The sequence below is a fragment of the Emydura macquarii genome, unplaced genomic scaffold, assembly GCF_026122565.2.
Source record: "Emydura macquarii macquarii isolate MOO-44397 ecotype Brisbane River unplaced genomic scaffold, CSIRO-AGI_Emac_v2 contig_212, whole genome shotgun sequence".
Lineage (NCBI taxonomy): Eukaryota > Metazoa > Chordata > Testudines > Chelidae > Emydura > Emydura macquarii.
The window spans coordinates 5,115,679-5,135,566 of record NW_027130349.1 but is presented as its reverse complement, the minus strand read 5'-3'; the positions used below and the strand labels follow the sequence as shown (position 1 = coordinate 5,135,566).

The 19,888-nt window shown below is 42.7% G+C and overlaps 1 protein-coding gene across 2 annotated transcripts in view; it reads right to left on the bottom strand.

Annotated features, from left to right (window-relative positions):
- Window positions 1–1,556: 1,556 nt before the first annotated feature.
- The window catches only part of LOC137152147 (myb/SANT-like DNA-binding domain-containing protein 2), a 34,041-nt gene continuing 15,709 nt past the window's right edge, over window positions 1,557–19,888 (bottom strand). The window contains exons 2-4 of one of the 2 annotated variants that reach the window (XM_067546703.1): window positions 3,767–4,636; window positions 2,734–3,640; window positions 1,557–1,995 (exon numbers count right to left, since the gene is read on the bottom strand). In XM_067546703.1, coding sequence (XP_067402804.1) covers window positions 1,772–1,995; window positions 2,734–3,106 — 597 coding nt within the window. In that variant the 5' untranslated portion in view covers window positions 3,107–3,640; window positions 3,767–4,636 and the 3' untranslated portion in view covers window positions 1,557–1,771. Of the gene's footprint in view, window positions 1,996–2,733; window positions 3,677–3,766; window positions 4,637–19,888 lie in introns of those variants that run through there. The other variant, XM_067546712.1, reaches the window with a different exon arrangement.

Below are 19,888 nucleotides of genomic sequence, written 5' to 3'. Positions count from 1 at the left end.
TGGGATGAGTGTCATCCCATGATGCAACACTGCTTCCCCCTCCCTTCTTTCCCCCCGCCCCCCCCCAAGCAAACAGGATAAGTATTTTTGCGCCGGTTTTTTACTCCCCGCGCTCACCATTGCTGCAGAGACATGGAGCCAGCTCAACTCTGCACTATTATTGTGAGCATTACAAATACATTGTGGCTTATCATCAAGTATTTTTGAAGTAGAGCAAGAAGTCGAAGCACAGACAACAGCGATGCCATCAAGGCTGCCCTGCCACAAGCCATTGAGCAGAACATTTCCTGATTGCTGCAGGCTGTAACAAATCATCTGCAGTCCGTGGAGCGCCAGTTCTGGTGCAGAGAAACAAGCATAGACTGGTGGGACCACATTGTTATGCAGCTGTGGGATGATGATCAGTGGCTGCAAAACTTTCGTATGCAAAAGGCAACTTTCCTGGAACTGTGCTCGGAGCTGGCCCCGTCCCTGAAGCGCGTGAACACTCGCTTGAGACAAGCTCTGACGGTGGAGAAGAGAGTCGCCATCGCTCTGTGGAAGCTGGCAACTCCCGACTGTTACCGCTCGGTTGGGAATCAATTGAGAGTCGGTAAATCTACAGTGGGCACCGCCGTGATTCAAGTATGCAGTGACATAAATAGACTTCTTCTACGAAGGATAGTGACTTTGGGAAATGTGCAAGACATAGTGGAGGGGTTTGCCGCGATGGGGTTCCCAAACTGCGGGGGGGGAGGGTGCATTGATGGGACGCACATCCCTATCTTAGCACCTGCCCACCTAGCAACTGAGTATATAAGCCACAAGGGGTACTTTTCCATGGTCCTGCAGGGGCTTGTGGATCACAGGGGTTGTTTCACTGACATCTATGTGGGGTGGTCTGGCAGATGCATGACGTGCGCGTATTTCATAATTCAGGACTGATCTCTAATATGCAAGAGGGCACTTTTTTCCCAGATCAAAAAATTCAAATTGGGGGTGTGGAAATGCCCATAGTGATCCTGGAGGATCCTGCTTACCCCTTGCTCCCTTGGCTAATGAAGCCGTACACCGGTCACCTTGACAGCGACAAGGAGTGTGTCTTAATAAGAGGTTAAGCAGTTGCAGAATGGTTGTAGAATGTGCCTTTGGGCGTTTCAAGGGTAGATGGAGGAGTCTCCTCACTACGTTGGACATGATTGAGAAGAACCTCACTACTGCGATATCTGCGTGCTGTGTTCTTCATAATGTGTGTGAAGCAAAGAGGGAGAGGTTCCCCCAGGGTTGAGCTGTGGAGGCAGAAAGACTGGCCACCAGTTATGAGCAGCCAGATGCCAGCACTACACTGAGAGCAAACCGTGGAGCGCTTTGCATTAGGGAAGCTTTGAAAACCAAGTTCTGCAATGAGATGCAGGACAGATTTCTGTTCTTGTATGTTGTTTGCTTTTGGTGAAACCATCCCCGTCCCCCCCAATCGATATCTGTACCCATCAAATCCCTCCAGAACAAGATATGATTTAATAAAGAAACGTGTTGAAATGATGCAAACTTTTATTTATGAACATTCAAGTCATGGGGGAAGTGTTCATTCACTGTCTCAAGGGTTAGGGTGGTAGCTTGCTGTCAGCGTGGCCACCGCTGCTTTCTGCTCGCCTCCACCAGGGGAGGGGGCAGGCATCAAAGCCCTAGGTCGAGGAGCATTATGGAGGGGCTGCAGCATGACTTTGTCCTTCCTCCGCTCCTCCTGAAGCTCCACAAGCCTCTGCAGCATGTCTGCCTGGTCCTGCGTGATTCACAGTATCTCCTGCGTGGTACTGCGATCATGCTCCATCATTTCTCTGCGACTCTCCATGTCCATGTTCTGGGACAAGGTGAGCCGCCACGCTCTGAGCTCTGTCTCTGAAGCATTCATGAGCTCGCCAAACATGTCATCTGTTTTGGTTTTTTTTCCCCTGTTTCTAATCTGCGACAGTCTTTCTGCAGCATTTCTTGGGGGTGGGGCCAATGCAGAGGTGTCTACAGAATGAAAGAAAAATAACAAGGTAGCCACTGTTAGCAGAGTGAAGAAAATGATACAGCTGCAACAATGTAGACAATGATCCCCATGCAGTGCACAGGGCAAACACAGAGCCTCCTGCCATTCCTGAGGTCCCAGAAGGGTCTGCTCGCTGTGCCCTTGCAGAGAAGATCCGAGGACAGCGTGGGGGGTGGGGGGTGGGGGAGTCTGTGCTGGTATTTTAAACCCTTACAGAGAGGGAGAGTGGTGGGGGGGGGGAGTCTGTGCTGGTATTTTAAACATGCGCGCTGTGCCCTTACAGAGAAGCATTGCGGACAGTTGGGGGTTGGGGGCAGAGTCTCTGCTGGTATTTTAAACCCTCACAGAGGAACTGCGGAGAATGTGTGTGTGGGGGGGGGGGGAAGTCCCTGCTTAAAACACAGATGTGCTGGACGCAGCGGGGTACCAGCAGTGTTCTGCCATGATGCAGGCTCCCTTGATTGCAGCGAAGTATCCTACCGTGGAGGGAGGAACAAGGCAGCCCTCCCCTGAAAACGTTTGTAAAGGATAACAGATGACGTACATGAAAGTTTCCGTGAATATCAGATGATGATAAACGTAGCATTTCTCATCACATAAATAAACTGTTCCCTGGGTAACCCCCAGTACAGTCACCGAAACGCCTGAAATCCCCTTCGTGCCCCTCCCCCCCCCACCAATGTAAAAGGACAGAACTGCTAAGAAGAAGAAAAACTCACCAGATGTGCCTTCCACGGGATCATTAGTGCTGTCCTGTGTGCTGCTGGACTGCTCGCGGATCAGGAATATGTCCTGACTTTCAGGGAGAATGGACACCTCGCTCTCCTGCACCCTGCTCTCCTCAGCCTCCTCGTCCATGGAGTCCTCATCATTGTCCATGGACTGTGACCTAGCGGAGGTATTGATGCTGCGGGGCGGCACCGTGGTGGGATCGCCACTGAGAATTGCATGCACCTCATCGTAGACACGGCATGTTTTGGGCGAGGAGCCAGAATGGCTGTTCGCTTCCCTGGCTTTCTGATATGACTGACGCAGCTCCTTGATCTTCACGTGGCACTGCTGCGCGTCCCTCTTGTGTCCCTTCTCCAGCATGCCCTGGGATAGCTTCCCATAAATATCCAGATTCCTTTTGCTGGCTCCGAGCTGAGCCAGAATGGACTCCTCGCCGCACAGACCGATGAGATCTAAGACCTCTGGTCAACTCCATGCTGGAGCGCATTTGGGCTTTGCAGTAGCCATGCGGAAAACAGTGACAAAGCTCTCTCCACACTGGCAGCACAGGAAATGAAAATCCAAATCTTCCCGGGGCTTGAGGGGAGGGGACATTTCCTGGCAGCGTGACCACAGAGCAGCATAGCATGACTGTCCAGAGTGGTCAAAACGGGGCATTGTGGGATACCTCCCGGAGGCCAATAAATTAAATTTAAGTGAAGTTGTGTCTACACTGACACTAAATCGAATTAACAAATTCGATTTAGGCTCTACGCCACTTGCAGAGGTGGTCTTATTAAGTCGATTTTCGAGGCGACTTAATTTGAATTAACAGTGATGCCAGTGTAGATGCAGGTGTACGTAGGTCGACGTAAGTGACTTTACGTCGACCTACATCGCCAGTGTAGACCAGGCCTAGGAAAAAGAAATAAGAGAGTTATTTACGTGTTTAAAGCACACAAATGAGTTACAGTCTTAGATTTCAGAAAGGTAATAAAAGCTGCAGTAATATGCAAGCTCTATGTATCCATTAGTGCTTACCCAAGCTAAGCAGCTTGAGGATCCCTTGCTTAAGTTAGAAATATTGCCCTCTCCAAATTCCAGGTTGCGTTGTGATACAGTTCCTTCTGGTCAGAGATTTTTATTCCCTTCCCCAGAGTTCAAACTGTGATGGGACGAGGGTTTGTGCACATCCCCTCTTCATGGGTGTGGGGAAACTCTTTTATCCACCGTTGCTCTACAATGGTTTGTCTGGAGTCTAAAGGCCTTCTTTTGTTGGGCAGGAGATGATACCTCTTGTGGTAGAGTAGTATTTCATACTTGGTAATGCTTCTTTCCTGACTGTAGGGGTTTCCAGTTTCATAGCAAACACTTCTATAGTTACAAAGCAAACATAAGACCTTATAACATGGGTACAGACACAATAAGTGAGATTAATGCATGCAGCAACTCCCAAGCATTCCATAAAGTGCAAACACTAAACATTTCTATAAATCTAATATCTATTTTAATAACGTTTACACACAGGTGAGGCAGACTGGTTTCCAGCTATGCATTTGTCCGTGTTCAGTGAGGCCCAAGGGCATTGGCATGAGCTGGCACTTGGTCTGCCAGCATCACAGTCTCACAATCACATTTGGAAGGCAATGCATACAGAGAAATCACACTAATCTAATTCACACCACTGACCTCTGGCCATTTCTTCCAGATGAACTCCTCCCCTAGTGATGGGATGTGGAAGAAGAGAACAATTGGTTTAGCCTTTTCTCCCCTCTCCAAGGCAGTACTATATCCTTTTCCTGATTCACACTGGCACTGTAGACTGGTACAGTTCTGTCCCATTTAAACTTGCTCACTGATATGACTGTGGCATTAACTGTTATTCCTGCACTGACACCTTCATTTTCAGTACTGGGTAAGAAAGAGGAAATATTGTATAATACATTGCTTTCTACAGGACAGGAAGAGTTAACACATGTGCTCTAGATGCCATGGCAACTGAGTTATATTCGTGAGCATGCTGCCAAGGAGCTGCTTTGAAAAATGTGTCTATTCATTTTTAGAGGGATTTGTTTTGATTTAAAACAAAGAGTATCCACAACTGGACAGCTGAGAGTGACAACCACATGTCCCCTCTTTTTGTCAGTGTGTTTTCGTCTCTGTGTGGTTGTTCCTATCCAAGGCCCAGAGCCTGCAAGGACAGAATCCTGCATCTATGCAGAGCCCTGGGATTGGGCCCAGGAAACCAGCTTCATCTGCACTCCACAGTGCCATTATAGCGATCTGTCCCGGTACGTACGTATATGGCCCTCACTCCCATAGTATCTGAGCACCATTCCCATCTAAGGTACTATAATCAGTAATAAATAACAGCCAACTACAAAATCAAATCTCTAAGATGAGACCACTTACAAATTACACTGGCATTATGCAACTTTCAGGCTGACTTGCAACATTTGACTGGAACCAGTTGCCTTGTGGCCGGTGAAAGACCAACCTGTCCTTTCAGAATTAAATCTAAAAACAGTCTCAATACAATGAGATGTACATCACTCCAAACAATATGCTAATTTTACCCAAACACTAATTAGATAGATACTGATTAAAAACTTCCACCTGAATAAGCCATTTGTTGTGACTACAGTTTACCTCATTGGGGCACTACGGGAGCTCCTTTGGGACATGATCCTACTCCATTTCAAGTCAAGGCAACTTTTGTCATTAATCATGGGAGCGAGATCAGGCCTTTGCAGAAGAGAGAGGGTTGAGGGGAAGAATCAGGGCAGGACCAGTAGGTCTGCCATTGCATGGATCTAATGTGCACTCCCCCAGTGGTCTCTGGCCCCCCACAAAGTAAGGGGTGCAGGAGTCACAAAAGAGTAGTGGCTCAGTTACAATTCTGCAACCCTAGGTGCGGGATTTTCCATCCTGTTCACTAGGGGAAGAATTGTCTCTAAATGTCGATTTTACGTTCTGATACCTCTGTGCTATATATTGGATCTTAGCAGCCTGAAATGTGTGAGTTAAGACCTGTATGCAACATATCTTGCACACCTGGGCAGAGAGAATGCTTATCAGAGCATAGTTTAGCAAAAAATGGGAGGGAGGTCTTCTCTCTCACCCCCAGCTATTCTCATCCTGCCATCTCAAACAGGCATTTCAGCTATACATTTCTTGAGTAGGAGTTATTCAGTAGATGCTGGTGAAATAAGTGCACACATATCTCCTCAAATTAGCAGTCGATAGAGACAGTTGTCTATCTGCTATTTTACAGTGATCCAAAAGCAAAATCCAGCTCTTGGAAACATCTTGTCAATTTGTCAGTCATACTGGAGGTTTTGCAGGGTAGATACTGGTTCTGACTATATAAACCAATGAACCGATTACGCTGAGACAAATTACGTTTTTTTCTGTGATATGTACACAATGTGAAAGGCAGCAGCATTTTGTAGACCAGGGAAGGTCATGTCACATTTTTGTTTGGTATATCATTGCCTTTCACCCCATAGACATCCATGCTGCATGCTATAAACTGCTGCTAGCCTCATGGGGACAGTAAACATTTCTTGGAAATGAGTCCAACACGGGAGTTATGGGTTATTTGATTGGTTTTTTAATAGACTTTTCTATGGAGTTCCTCACAATAGTATTTGAGCATCTCACAAACAATGGATTAAGCCTTGCTCAAGCCTTCTGAGTTAAGGAAGTATTAGTAGTCCCATTTTACAGATACAGAATTGAGAAAAAGAGAGGTTGTGTGACTTACCCAAGGATACGGGAAGTTTGGCTTTCTAGTGGTATATGGGGGATAGATACATTATTCCAGACTTTACTTTTATATCTATCATGAAGCAATCTCTTAGGTTACATCTGCACTATGAGCTAGGGGTGCGATTCCCCTGCTCGTGTACACCTGCTTCGAGAGGGTATGCTTTGGTGCGCCAAGTATGTACTCACTGGTTTCAAGTGGGTTTGTGCCCGGCATGGCTAAGCCACGCCTCATTTGGTGCTGCCCGTGCTACTGCTGCTATTTATACTCACGCTAGCATGAGGCGAGCTAGGGCCAGTATGTGTATACGAGAAGAAGAATCACACTCCTAGCTCATAGTGTAGATGAAGACATAGCCGCAGATTACCTATTGGAACCATTGTCTTTCCACGGTATGCTATTTCCCATTGCCACGGTGGACAAGGTTGGCATGGGAGCCAATTGGACAGCAAAATATATACACAGCAAAAAATATACAGCAAAAAAATATACACGGCATATATACACAGCACATATACTGTATATACACAGCAAAAAAATAAAGCATGCTTTACCTGAAGCCACTAAATGAGAGTGGAAGTGGGTGAAAACACTGGCTAGAAGCTTGACCCAAAGCCCAAAAGGTAGGATGACCAGATAGCAAGTTTGAAAAATCAGAACAGGGGTAGGGAGTAATAGACACCTATGTAAGAAAAAGTTCCAAATGTCATGACTGTCCGTATAAAATCAGGACATCTGGTCACCCTACCAGAAAGAGAGCATCACTTTGACATCAATGGGCTTTGGATCAGACCCCACGTTGGGCGTATGTGGCTAATGCTGTACTAGAGACCAGCTTTCCACAATCATATTCACAACAGCTGAAAAGCAAATAAAAGGAAAGGTCATAAATCCCATTGCCCTACGCAGCTGCAGAAGTACTGTACTCTGAATATTTTTCTTTTGGACACATTCTTAATCAAGGCTTATAACTGGGCTTTTGAAATACCAATTTTCTTAATGTGCTGAAGGATAAATAGGAAGTGTTGTAACCCAGGACAAATTGCAAATAGTGAATTATGACCGTTAGGATGCGACATAATTTTTGCACAAACACAATAAACTCACATATGCATTTCAAAGTATGTATTTTTAAATATAATTGTAATAAGCATTACAGAACTGTTTTCAGAGGGAGGCGCAGGCTAAAATAACTGATGACCACAGCAAGACAACTTAGTATCTGAAAACATGCAGGTTGGCTACTAGGTATATGCAGAACCCTTTTCCAAAAGTTACTGCCCTATGGCAAAATATTATTTTAGATCTACATGGATCATCAATGAAAATTCCACTGGAAGCAATAGCTGAAAGTCACTGAGAATTCCAGGCATATCAGAGTCAAGATCAGCCATCCAGATACAAGAATTTGGCCCCTAGGATGGGTCATGTATGGTCACACCTCCACTTCATGAAGGAGAGACATTTTTTAAGAGCTGCACACAAGAAGCTATTTGCAACACACAACAAGTAGTTGTATGGGTACTGCAAAATCTGGGAACTATGCTACATATTCTTCAGCGTGATTTCCTGGCTTCTTTTCTATTATGAATATATATACAGACATTTCTTTTATAAAGCACTCCTGTGACACATCCCCAGAGGAAAAGGTGAGGGGGTAAGAGGGAGGGTAAAGTCAGCAAGATAAACACAGTTGTTTCTCATTAAATCTGAAGCGGAGATAATATTTCCAGCAGTTCTTGTTGACAGGAAAACCTTACTAACTTAGGCTAGAATCAAGTGGGAATACAGGATGGCGCAAAATACATTCACGCATGGAAAGCATTTTGACTTACAAAATCTTTCTTCGTTTTCATCAAGCTTAATTTCCTTGGATCTTCAGCTAGGCGTTTGGTGTTCCAGAGATTTACAAGTTTGATTGCGCAGATGCAAAAGTTCAGTTTCAATGGAATGATTTCATCATACTTCAGGCAAACAGCTCTCTCTGTGTGTTTTCGTGGCATAATCACATGCTTCATTGCACTGGGATTTTCAAGTTCTAATATGTTAGCTTGTGCATAGCCACCAAGAGGATATCATTACACCTGCAATTTGCTTTGTTTCTACACATTTGATAGCTGCACCTCTTTTAGGTTTCAAACAAGATTAAAAAGTTGTAACATGGGAGTCTTTTCAGAATGGTAACAATTTCCCATTCATGCTAAAAAATTCTGACTTTTAACCAGTTAGCCCTTATTGTTGAAATTAGGATGGGGCTTATTGAGCTGCATGCAACCTAATATGCAAGCAATAAAAGCAAACTCTGAGCCAGATTGTTTCTTTGAGTAACACCCACGCAGACGGCAAATGGAGCAGGAAAGCTGGAGATTACTCCCAGTAGGTTTCCTTAGATCATCCATTGACAGACAGGGTCAATGCTGCTCCTTCATGGAGCAAGCAGATGATTCCACTCACAGAAGCTATGGATGCGACAGCTATGCACAATTCAGAGGATCCATCTGAGGCACAGGGCTATCATGGCAGAGACCCTGTGGTTCTGCACCAGCCCAGGGCCCCCTACTTCTTGTCCTCCCTCCAACTCCTTCACAATGCTGTTCCTCCATGAAGTACAGGGCCAAAGATTAATTAGCAAAAGAGTAGCTTCTGCATGGGAAGATGTGAACCTCCTTGATAGTGCTAAACCTCGAGTTCCGAGATCCTGTGATTGGAAGCAACCTCAGCTGGAGAAGGGAGGAGATTATTACTACCTGTTCTCTCCCTGAACAGTTTCCTTTGATATACATTTCCTCTGGCACCTTAGATTTGTGACATCAGCAAGGTGGTGACACAATTAAAGGATAAAAGCCCTTTATTCCCAAAGAGGTTTGAAGCAGATTGTATCATCTCGAACCATTCTAAAAACCGCTATTCTGTGCACATCAAAAAAATCACGCAAATAGAGGAGGTTACTAGTAGAGCTATGTGGGAAATAAATTTTGTTCCATAAGAAATTTTGACATTTCTAAATAGTTTCCATTCTGACTCAGCACAGGAAGTCAAAACATGGAAGCGTTTCACAGAATAAAGAAGTCTGGAAATTTTTAATCTGAAAAGTTGAAAGAAAAAAATTGACATGTCCACTCGAAACTAAATGATTCAAAAGGTTGAAACAACACCTTTCATTTTGATTCTCCTAATCCATAAAGTGAAAAATGTCATCAAAACTGACTTTTTTCCAAGCAAAATGTCAATTTAGATGAAACCACGTTTTCTGACAGGAAAATATTTAATGTGAAAAACTTCAACCAACTCTACTTGATAATAAAGAACCCCCAGTAGCAAGTGTCTTCAGTAGAAACTGACTTTGAATTGAGGTCTCAAACATGAAGAGCCAATATTTTAAGGCATAAGACATTGGGCTTTCCCTGCTTCCCTTCAGAGAGTGTGGATTGAGAAGGCCCAGCTTTCCCTCCTGATGTCCCAAATTTTCAGTGAGAATCTACCTTTGTGTTTCTGTCAATATTTTAACTTTGAGTTGGTAACAAAGGAATTTTTAATGGTCTTTTAAACATTCTTTTGAAACAGGGAACTCTCTTTATTGTTGACCTGAGTCAGTAACTTTTACTCATAAGGGCAACATAAGGCCTATGCAACACTGAGTCCCACATAAACCTGTGTAAGTCACGTAACTCTTATACAAACCTTTTGCACTAGAATGAATTACACCCATTGAGTAGTACTTTGATACTAATGGCATATTCACATGAGTGAGCAAGGCTACAGAAACAGGCCCTGATGTATTTTGAGAGGTAATAGTTCCAGCATTTATTTTAGCTAGTCTGAGATTCTAAGATGGGTTGTTTTTCTCTCCACTGAATATATTAACAATATTAAGGTTTTGAGGATTTTTCTTTTCAGATCACTGAGTTAGTAATACATTTATGTATTCTCTTTGACTCTTTTAGTGGGGATTCCTTAGGGATAGTCTTCTTTTGCATCTGTAGCTCCAAGGAAGTGGACATTCCCGGAAAAGCTCTGCCAACCAAAGCTTTTGATTACTTTTTTTTAAGACAGGCTGAACTGGATGGGGTTGAGGCAGATACCTCTTTTATGGGACTTATCCCCAGGGTCCTCCCTTCACACCAGGCTAGCTTCTTGAGTGTGACTGGACCTACTAATAGTATAAATCACTTTAATAATGTTGTATAACTTGATTTTTTTTTAAAGGATGTAAGCCTAGAGAAATGTCATAATTTTGTGCCTTACATGTCAGAATGTCATAATTTGGAGGTATTTGTGGATCATTTTACAGAAAAGATCAAATGTTAGAAATAACAAGCATCGGCTAGAAATGGAATTTGATAATCCTAAATTATGAAATGTGAAATGTCAGAGACAAGGTGGGTGAGGTAGTATCTTTTATTGAACCAACTTCTATTGGTCAAAGAGACAAGCTTTTGAGCTACAGAGAGCTCTTTTTCAGACCTGGAGAAGAGCACTGTGTATCTTGAAAAGTTGTCTCAGAAGTTGATCCAATAAAAGATATCACCTTACCCACCTTGTCTCTTTCATATCCTGGGACCAGCATGGCTACAACACTACAAACACATAATATGTTAGTAAAAATTGTTATTTTGCTACAAAAACTGGCATTTAAAAAAAAATCACATGCATTTAAGTAAAAAAAAAGTATTAAAAAGTCAATGATATTGTGATAACTTTACATGATTGATGTAATAGAACAACAGCTGGCAACTAAATGTAAACTATCTGTAATAAAAGAATCTGCATTTAGTTTGTCAAGCTATCCAACCTCAAGTATTACTAAAGAAGCTCTTGGGAAAACATTTGTGATGGACGGTTGTTGTTCTCTCATTGGGACTTTCTACTCTCTGTGTGTGGGGGAAGAAAGGAGAAAGTTATGACCTCAACTCAACCCCACTCTCAAAAAAGTCCTATTTTGTGGGAAATAAATTATGATGTTTCCAGGTATATGTACACTGACACAAGAAAGATGACTGAGGTTTCATAAATAATGAGACAGCACTATTCTGCTCCACATAAATGACAGTGACCTTGGAGAGAATTAGATAAATATTTGTAGATTTTGATGAAGCCATTAATTTTTTTAAAAGACTCCACAATCATGATCTCCCAACTCTAACTCACATGAGTAATCTTCATTCAACTCTTTAGTGAAATTCACCCAGGTTCAGAGAGCCAGTAGAAGGTTGATGAAATCTAATTATAGAACATACAACTATCTTAGGGTTTCTGCTCTGTTTTCTGACAGTCTGCCCTGGCACTCACAGTTGTGAGCCATTCCAGACAGAGTGACAGAGATATAGAGATGGAACTCTAGAGATATGGAGATGGAACTGCATGAAGCAGGGCTTTGAAGGCAACCAAATCCTCAGCTGGTGTAAAATCAACACTTATTTGATCTGGCTCAAGAAAAGTCACCTCAGTGTAATGAGGAGCCAGTGATTGGGTGGGGAACATGGTTGAAGAACAGCAAGACCTGGTTTTGGCAGCGACATTTACAGGGAGTGGGGCTGGTGAGGTTAGCAGCCAAGGACATGGTTGTAGTAAAGATTAAGAATAATTAATTAAGATGCAGAAAAGTGATTTGATGCCCAGGACAGAAAGGAAGGGGTTGAAATTTATAAATACTGAGAAGGAGCTACAGGACTTGACCTCAGACGTAATGGTAAGAAGAGATGTGTCATGGTGGCATTAAACTTGGTTTTCACTGTTTATTACTTGTATTGTGGGAGCACCCAGAGTCCCCCTTCAGGATCAGGGCCCCACTGCATTAATAGACTGTATGGTACAAACCTTCACCCCTCTCCCCTCCAAAAAGGATTTGGTGATTACATAAGGAAGAAGAGTGAAAGATGAATGGCTCATACACATAAGCATGACTCTGAGATAACAAAAAGTATCATTATGATATATATACAGGTACACACACACACAGTTCCTAGAAAATGTACAGTTCAGGTGTACTTTACTTTTTTATACCTCACAATGAATGCCACAATGGTACCAATAATGAAGGACAAACATTTAATGCAAAACCATTTTATTCAGAAATACACTGACTTGTGTACGTCTGGATTTATCTCCTAAAAAGGTCTTCCTTTTAATACAGTAGAGAAGTGTGCACATTCAGAGAGCATTAATTTCGCTCAAATACGTTAGTTCTGCTCTGAATTGTTCTCTCTCTTTGATTTTAGTTGAACCAATATGCTTAAGAGAAGCATAGGCTATGGGTTCAAGCACAAGACTGAGAGTCAGGAACAGCTTTGTGGTCTAATTGTCACTCTTGCACCAAACCCTGCTATCGCGTTGACCGAGGTGGCTCCCACCAACTTTAGCTGGTGGTGTGGATGCTCAGCACTCTGAAAAGAAGGCCCTTGTTGCCTCAAGTTGGACAACCAAAAACAGAGGCACTCCAAATCAGAAGGCACTTTTGAAAATTTAGGCCTCTCTCTCTCTCTTTTTACCTCTCTATTAAAAATATTGAGATAATGCTTACCTCACTTCATAGACCTGTAGGATGAAATTCACCCTTGTGCAGAGGGCCAGCACAAGGTGTATATCAAACAGACTTTGTGCTAGCCCTCTGCACAGAGGTGAATTGTATTCATAGAGAAGGTTAATTAGTGGGCCAAATTCATCCCTGGTGCAGCATCAGGGAAATCCACAGGGTTGCAGATTTGTCCCAGTGTTTGGTACTTTGCAGAGGAAAAGCACTGTATGAATAAATGCTAAGTTGTTATTAATGCACAATGTAGTTGAAGGAATTTATTTTTTATTAACTTAATGCTGATCTCCTCTGACATTTTTATATATATAAAAGAGTGTGTGTCTATGTACACATGCCCATGCACATACACTTATACATAAGTTACACACTGGAATGACAGTCATGGACATTTACTGAAAAAAATCTTGCCACTAGGGAAATATATTCCCAGACTAACTAGACATAGTCACAGAAACGGAACTAAATTAATATGTAAACACCAGTGTGTTCCACCAGAATGACCCTGAAGATCCGTGCACAATGAGGCAAAAAAATCACGTGGCAATACAATCAAACTTTTGGATAACAAAACCCTCCACTGGTTCTTCCACAAAAATGCCCTTAAACAACCAACCCAGGGCCATGCCAGCCACTGACAAAGCTAATAACAAAATCAAATAGAGAAACATCTAGGCAGAACTCAACCTACTAAACAAACAAAAGAAACCAAGGTTCCAAAGAGGAGGAGAGCACAATCGAACAAGTTGAGATACAAAAGAAGCTATAAGCTGTTATTGATCATGAGACAAATTAGTGAGAGATCACATTGTATATTAACAATTCACACTGAAATGTATTGGAAAGACTTATTCAATGAACATATGTCATGCAGTCATATACCAAGAAACATTTATATTTGAAAGAGTGAAATTATTATTTCAGTGTTTTAGTCACTCACACTGGATCTATGGAAGAGTGTGTGTTTTTTTTCAAATCTACTATAGTGTAAACTGCAGTGTCAAAGGAGTATAGTATAGAAGAGAATAAATTAGGAAAGTATTTTAAGTATACAATTTTTATTAAAATTATCATCCGACATCTCCTGCCATTCATTAGAACAGAGACCTCTTGGCCAAGATTTTAAGAAGTGACTCATGATTTTGACTGCTTCAATTCATGAGAGTCCAACTTGAGGCACTTCAAAGGTTTGATGTTCAGGAAGTGCTGAGCACCCACCCTCTGAAAATTGGATTAAAAACTAGTTGGGTGCCCAAAAATCACTAGTGCTTTTGTAGGTATTGGCCCTAATTTTTCATTTAAAACATTTAATGTGTAAATTTAGTACTCAGGAAAAGATCCGGAATGACATCCCTGGCAAAAGAAACCTTCTATATCCAGAAAGAACAGGTACAGTATGGACAGTGGCATGCAAGCTTCCCCTCTCCAAAGTGCCCAGAACTGTTCCAGAAGAAGCATTACTATTATTATTAGTTATTTGTATTCCTATAGCTCCTAGGAGCCCCAGGAATGGACCAGGACCTCATTGTGCTAGGTGCTGTACAAACACAGAACCAAAGACTGTTGGAAAGTAATTTAGTCTGCATAGATGTTCAGTCCTTGGCCAATCTGTTGTAACTATCATTGGGGGTTCCAATTAGCATCAATTTCAGTAGTGCCAATATGGAGACCCCTGACCACTAAGAACTGAGATAAGATAATTGGAGACAGGACCACAGTGGAACTGATGACTTAAAACCAAAGCTATTCCTAGCCCATTGCATTGAACCATCACATTTTTCCTTGTCATTTCTAGACAACACATATATTATGTTATGGTCAAACTGTGCGCCTCTTTCATCAATTTTTACTCCATCAAAGTCAATAGGAATTTGTCCCAGGAGAACCCAAAGGACAGGCTTATGGATTTGGTTAAAAAAAGAATAGCAGATCAAACACACTGACACACACAAACACATATGAAAACACTAGTTACACAACCATGTTCAGCCAGCCACATATGAATACCAACCTGCTCACATCAGGTCATGTTATTGCCTGAACATATCACACAGTGTGAAACTCATCTCTGTGCAGAAGGCTAGTACAATGCCGATGCCCCACTAAGTCCTTCTAATAGGCCTTAAGTGAGATTTACATGGTACATGGGCTGTGTGCTGGCCCTCTGAACAGAGATGAATTTCTCCTGTGCGAAGGAAAGTGGAAGGCCTTGGAGCGGGGGCAACCCTAAAAAGAGTAGCACAGAAGGTATCAGAAGGTTCAACAATAACCATATCTGACTACAGAAAAAGAGAGAGGCTCCAGGGAGTCTGGATAACCATCAGAATATGCTTAAATAAAAGCGAATTTCCTCTGAGTTGAAAGCTCTGACGGAGACACTGCTTGTTTTAATAAGTTAGTTGAAAAATCACTGGCAAAACAGGTTTCAGTCCTGACAGCTCTATCAAACCTCTCCAGGACCAGCAAGGGTGGAGATGCTGCACCCTCTGGCATCCTATCCTGCCAGCACACCTATGTTCCAGAACAAAGGCATAGGACTGCAGCAACCAGCATTATGTGCTGCACATTGCACCTTGTACTATCAATAAAAAATGCCCCCCATGGCAAAAATACCTTTTATTCGGTCAGAGCACGCAGCAAATGTCACGCTGATGAACTTCCAATGGAGTTCACTGAATTCCCATATCACAGACCAGGGCCCAGTGTTTACCTTCAAAGAAAAACCCATGGGAAGATGAAAGCACTCAAAATTCTTCCAAGTTAGAACTCGTTGAGTTGGCACTCCATGTTCCCCTCAGGGCAAAGGGTTTATAGCCTAATGAAGGGGTAGGTAGCAAACCCCATGGTTCAAATCCAACACTACAGATCTCAGGGCATTCATGGGAAGAGACACTCCCTCTATTGTGCTCCCGGAATCTCCTTTCCCTCATGAGCCATCTCCCTCCTGCACCTGCACCTGCAACTGCACCTGCACCCTTTCCTGCTCTAAGAGGAGACGTAGAAGGTGCAGTGGAGTTAATACAGATTTGAGTGGTATTACTACTACACAGAAGCCATCCTAGCAATTGAGGGGAACACGCCTCATAGAGTAGCTACTCCTCCCAAATCCAAGGTGTCTAAACGATGCAGAGGTTGAATGGAGGATCATTGTGGTCTGAAGAGAAAAGGGACAGCAGATAACAGCACCACCAATCCACTTTCACAAGCTTTTATGCAGACTGGGATTACCTCAAAGTCTGCATTAACTGCCATCCAGGTTTGGTCTAAGAGCCACCTGGGCTGGGGAAAGCAAACAATTGTCCACTAAACTGAGTTCTCAATTTCAGAAGAAAAGTCCAAATGCAGCTTTCCCAAACACTGTATGCACCTGCCAAGGGCAGCAATATGCAGGCTGTTTGTGCCCTAGCCCTGCCAACTAAAAAGAGTTTCTTGATGCCAACCACACAGTATAGTGATAATAATACTTGGCACCTGTCTAGGTGCCTTATATCTTCAGAATGCTGTACAACCATTAGCTAATCATATGGTGAAGAAACACCAGTTAGGATAGGAAATAACTCGTTTAATTTTGTAAAGGTTATCACCAGCCATGCCACCTCCCTTATGGATGCCAATAAAAAGGGAAATAGAGGCACATGTCAGCACCATAGTACTGAAAATTTATTCTCCTCTCCTCTTAGCCCATAATGGTCTCATTGAAGCAAACCCCACAGGGAATGAAAGCATACACACCGCAAATGCCTCATCATGTGACAATAGCAGAGTCACAGAAAGAATCATTTCTTCTAGCACTGAGCAAGGAATTTTATTAGAATAAAGAACAAAACAAAAAATAGAGTGTTATGCCTAAAGCTGCACACGCCCTCCCTCTCTCTGCTTCCCAGCACAGCTCATACCTCCCAGCCCCTCCTCCTGTAGTAGGAAGCCAGATATAAAGAAACAGTAAACATTCTCACACCCCTGGAAGCCATTTAAGACTGTCTCTAGTTCCCACCTTTATGTTCATTTTGTGGTACGCCATTCCCTCACATATATCAACTTCAACATTATATATACTGCTGAGCTTAAATTTGGAGTCCTTTATTTTCTTTGCAGATTGTCAACTGCATCCACTGGTCCGACATCTCATTTCCAAGTCACATACTCTCAAATTCTGAAAAGATGTGAAATTATATTTTAGCATAGGACAATGCTGGTTTTCTGTTATTTGTATTGGGAAAGACATGAGCCCCATGGCACACAGAGCGCTAGGAGTGAGATCTTTATTAAGCACGTGGAAAGGCCAGCGCTACATGCTGAGGCTCTAGAGTTGATATGTTAGCAGCCTGGCCCAAGTTTACATTCCTGAGACTCTGGTGCCACACCAAACTAGGTTCTTCCTGAAATCTGACCTTCTTTCTCCAGATCCACTTACCATACTACAGGCCTAGATGTTCTCTGGAGGGGCTGGGCAAATGTGCAATAAACTCTATGCCAACTAGTGTCATACTGGAAGCTTGGGGATCCCTGGGACTTAGCAATTCCTTGTTCACACCCCTTTGCCACATTCCCCATCCCAGATGTCCTGGGCCACAGTAAATGAAGCTCTGTGCTGCCTGAAGATTCACTTAGGCAGGGAGAATCCAATCCTCAAGGTGCTGGAGCCTTTGGCTTTATGAACACTTTGCACCAGTGCAGCAGCACCAAGCAACTGGAGCAGGACCCAATATACATCTTTATCATTAGTTCATTGACTTATTTGTGTATTCATGCCACTATGATGCAATAAGACTAAATACACTATTTATTGAAACATGTAGGAGAGGGCCAGAGCAGGCCCTGGTCTAACCCCCTTAGCCACATCAACAAATTCCACAGAGCCCCTTCTACACAGTACATCCACAGAAGAGCATCATATGATAATGAGGCACAATGTGGGAGCTTCCATATTCTTATGGAAGAGCCCTATAGAATTTAACAAGGATGAAGCTACTAGGGTTTCACAGAAATGTAGCTGGGCTTTATAGATATTGATTTCAAAGACTGCAGATTTTTACAGAGATCCTTTCCATAGGTGTGTTTACTGTCTGATATGGAGAATGGTATCCTTACCGTAGAATTCTATAGGATGGTTTAAAAATAATCTATTAAAAGGACTTCATTATTTATTATAATTTGTAGGATTTTAGACTAACTACAGTTGTGTTCTATAGAAATGTAATAGGATTCTGTAGATTTCATCATCATTAAATTCTGTAGGATGCTTACATCAAGATTGAGGTGGCATGCCCTACCTCCATGTGGGGCCTCCTTTAACAGAGGGGACATCCTGGGGCCCTGCTTAATACAGCCTTCATGTGAGAAATTTAAATGAGGCTGGCAAGTTTCACTTTTGCTGCTAGTCAGTTTCTAATGCACTTGTAGTTCTAGGTTTCATTAGCACAATGTTGTTGCATTTAGTTTCACAATCCTGCAAGGGAACATTCACACTGTAAACAAAAAAATCCCTTGAAAACATTTCTCTTCATTTTGGAGTCCCAATCACTCCACTGCAGAAGTCCAGCACTAGACCTGTGCGCCCCTTGAGTTGTACAGAAGGGTTCACTCTTATACCATTGAAGTAAATGAGAGCAGGCCCCAAGTCCACAAAATAAATGGAACTAAAGTGGTGCCAAAGCCTTGTGTAGATCTGCTGCAGAGAAGAGTGAAATTCATACTGAGTGTTTCGTAATGAACCCCCACTAACATCTACATTTGGGGCCTAGGATTAGTTATCTGGGTCGCCTGTAAAAACAACCGTTTAAAAACACTGGAGATACTGAATGTAGAGAGATTGTTCCTTGAATTTAAATGACCGTGTCTGCATTTGTCATCCTCTTTGCTTTTGCAGCCCCTTGTGGTCTTGTCTCTCTTTAGGAGAAAAATCCTTCTTGACTACCTCATTCCAGTTCGCAGGTACGTACGGAAAGTGTTCAGACCACATTTCAACAGCACACTGCTATTCAAACAAACACGTTTGATAAAGTGCAGAAAATTAACACACCCATGTTTACCAGTTTGTGTTATTCTCTTGGGAGCTATAAGAATTGCCCTGAAGAGTGCAGCTGCAAAATCCCGATAACTATTTAGGGGTTCAATATACTCCATAATATGTAGCAATAGAGTAAACATCTCTACTGAGATGCTGATTAGAAGGATTTTAAATTGACCCACTAAGATGATGAAAGAACAAAATACTGAGAGGTGACAAGATGCCATCTGTTCACAAACTGTAGGAAGTTTAAACCAGGAAACGTCTGGAGAATTCAAAAAAAAGATTTCAGTACGGATAACAACAGCAAACATTTTTTTTTAAAGTTCTGCATTTTTGAGAGAAGGTTTTCTAGGTTCTGTTCTCCCCCTCTCCCATTGTCTTGTATGATTATCTTTTTTATTCAGAGAACCAAGGGCTCACACAAAGCACTTGCCTCCACTTAAACCTGGGTGTGGGGTTGTGCAAGGGGATGGCCTGTGGCAGTAAAGCACCTGTGCCTTCACTGTGGATTGCAGCGCTGATTTCTACATCCATATAGTGTAGGTCAGTGAGGAAAGCATCTCTGGGGGAGTGGAACAGAGACTCTATAAGGATGTGCATTCAGTGAGCTCAACATCTTGGGCAAGTATTGTGAAGGAGCCCAAGCTCATGGCTCCAGCCCTGGGTTGGAAGTTGCTTTTTCTTCCCCAGCCTTTTAACAATTCACATTTATAAAACCCAGTTGCTCTAGCTCTAAGGCTGTGTCTACACTGAAGATTCTCACACTACTACTCCATTACCAGTGTACCACCATGTGGGCCAGGAATGGTAGTAGCACTAGCACACCACAGACACCAGTGCCCTTGGCTACCA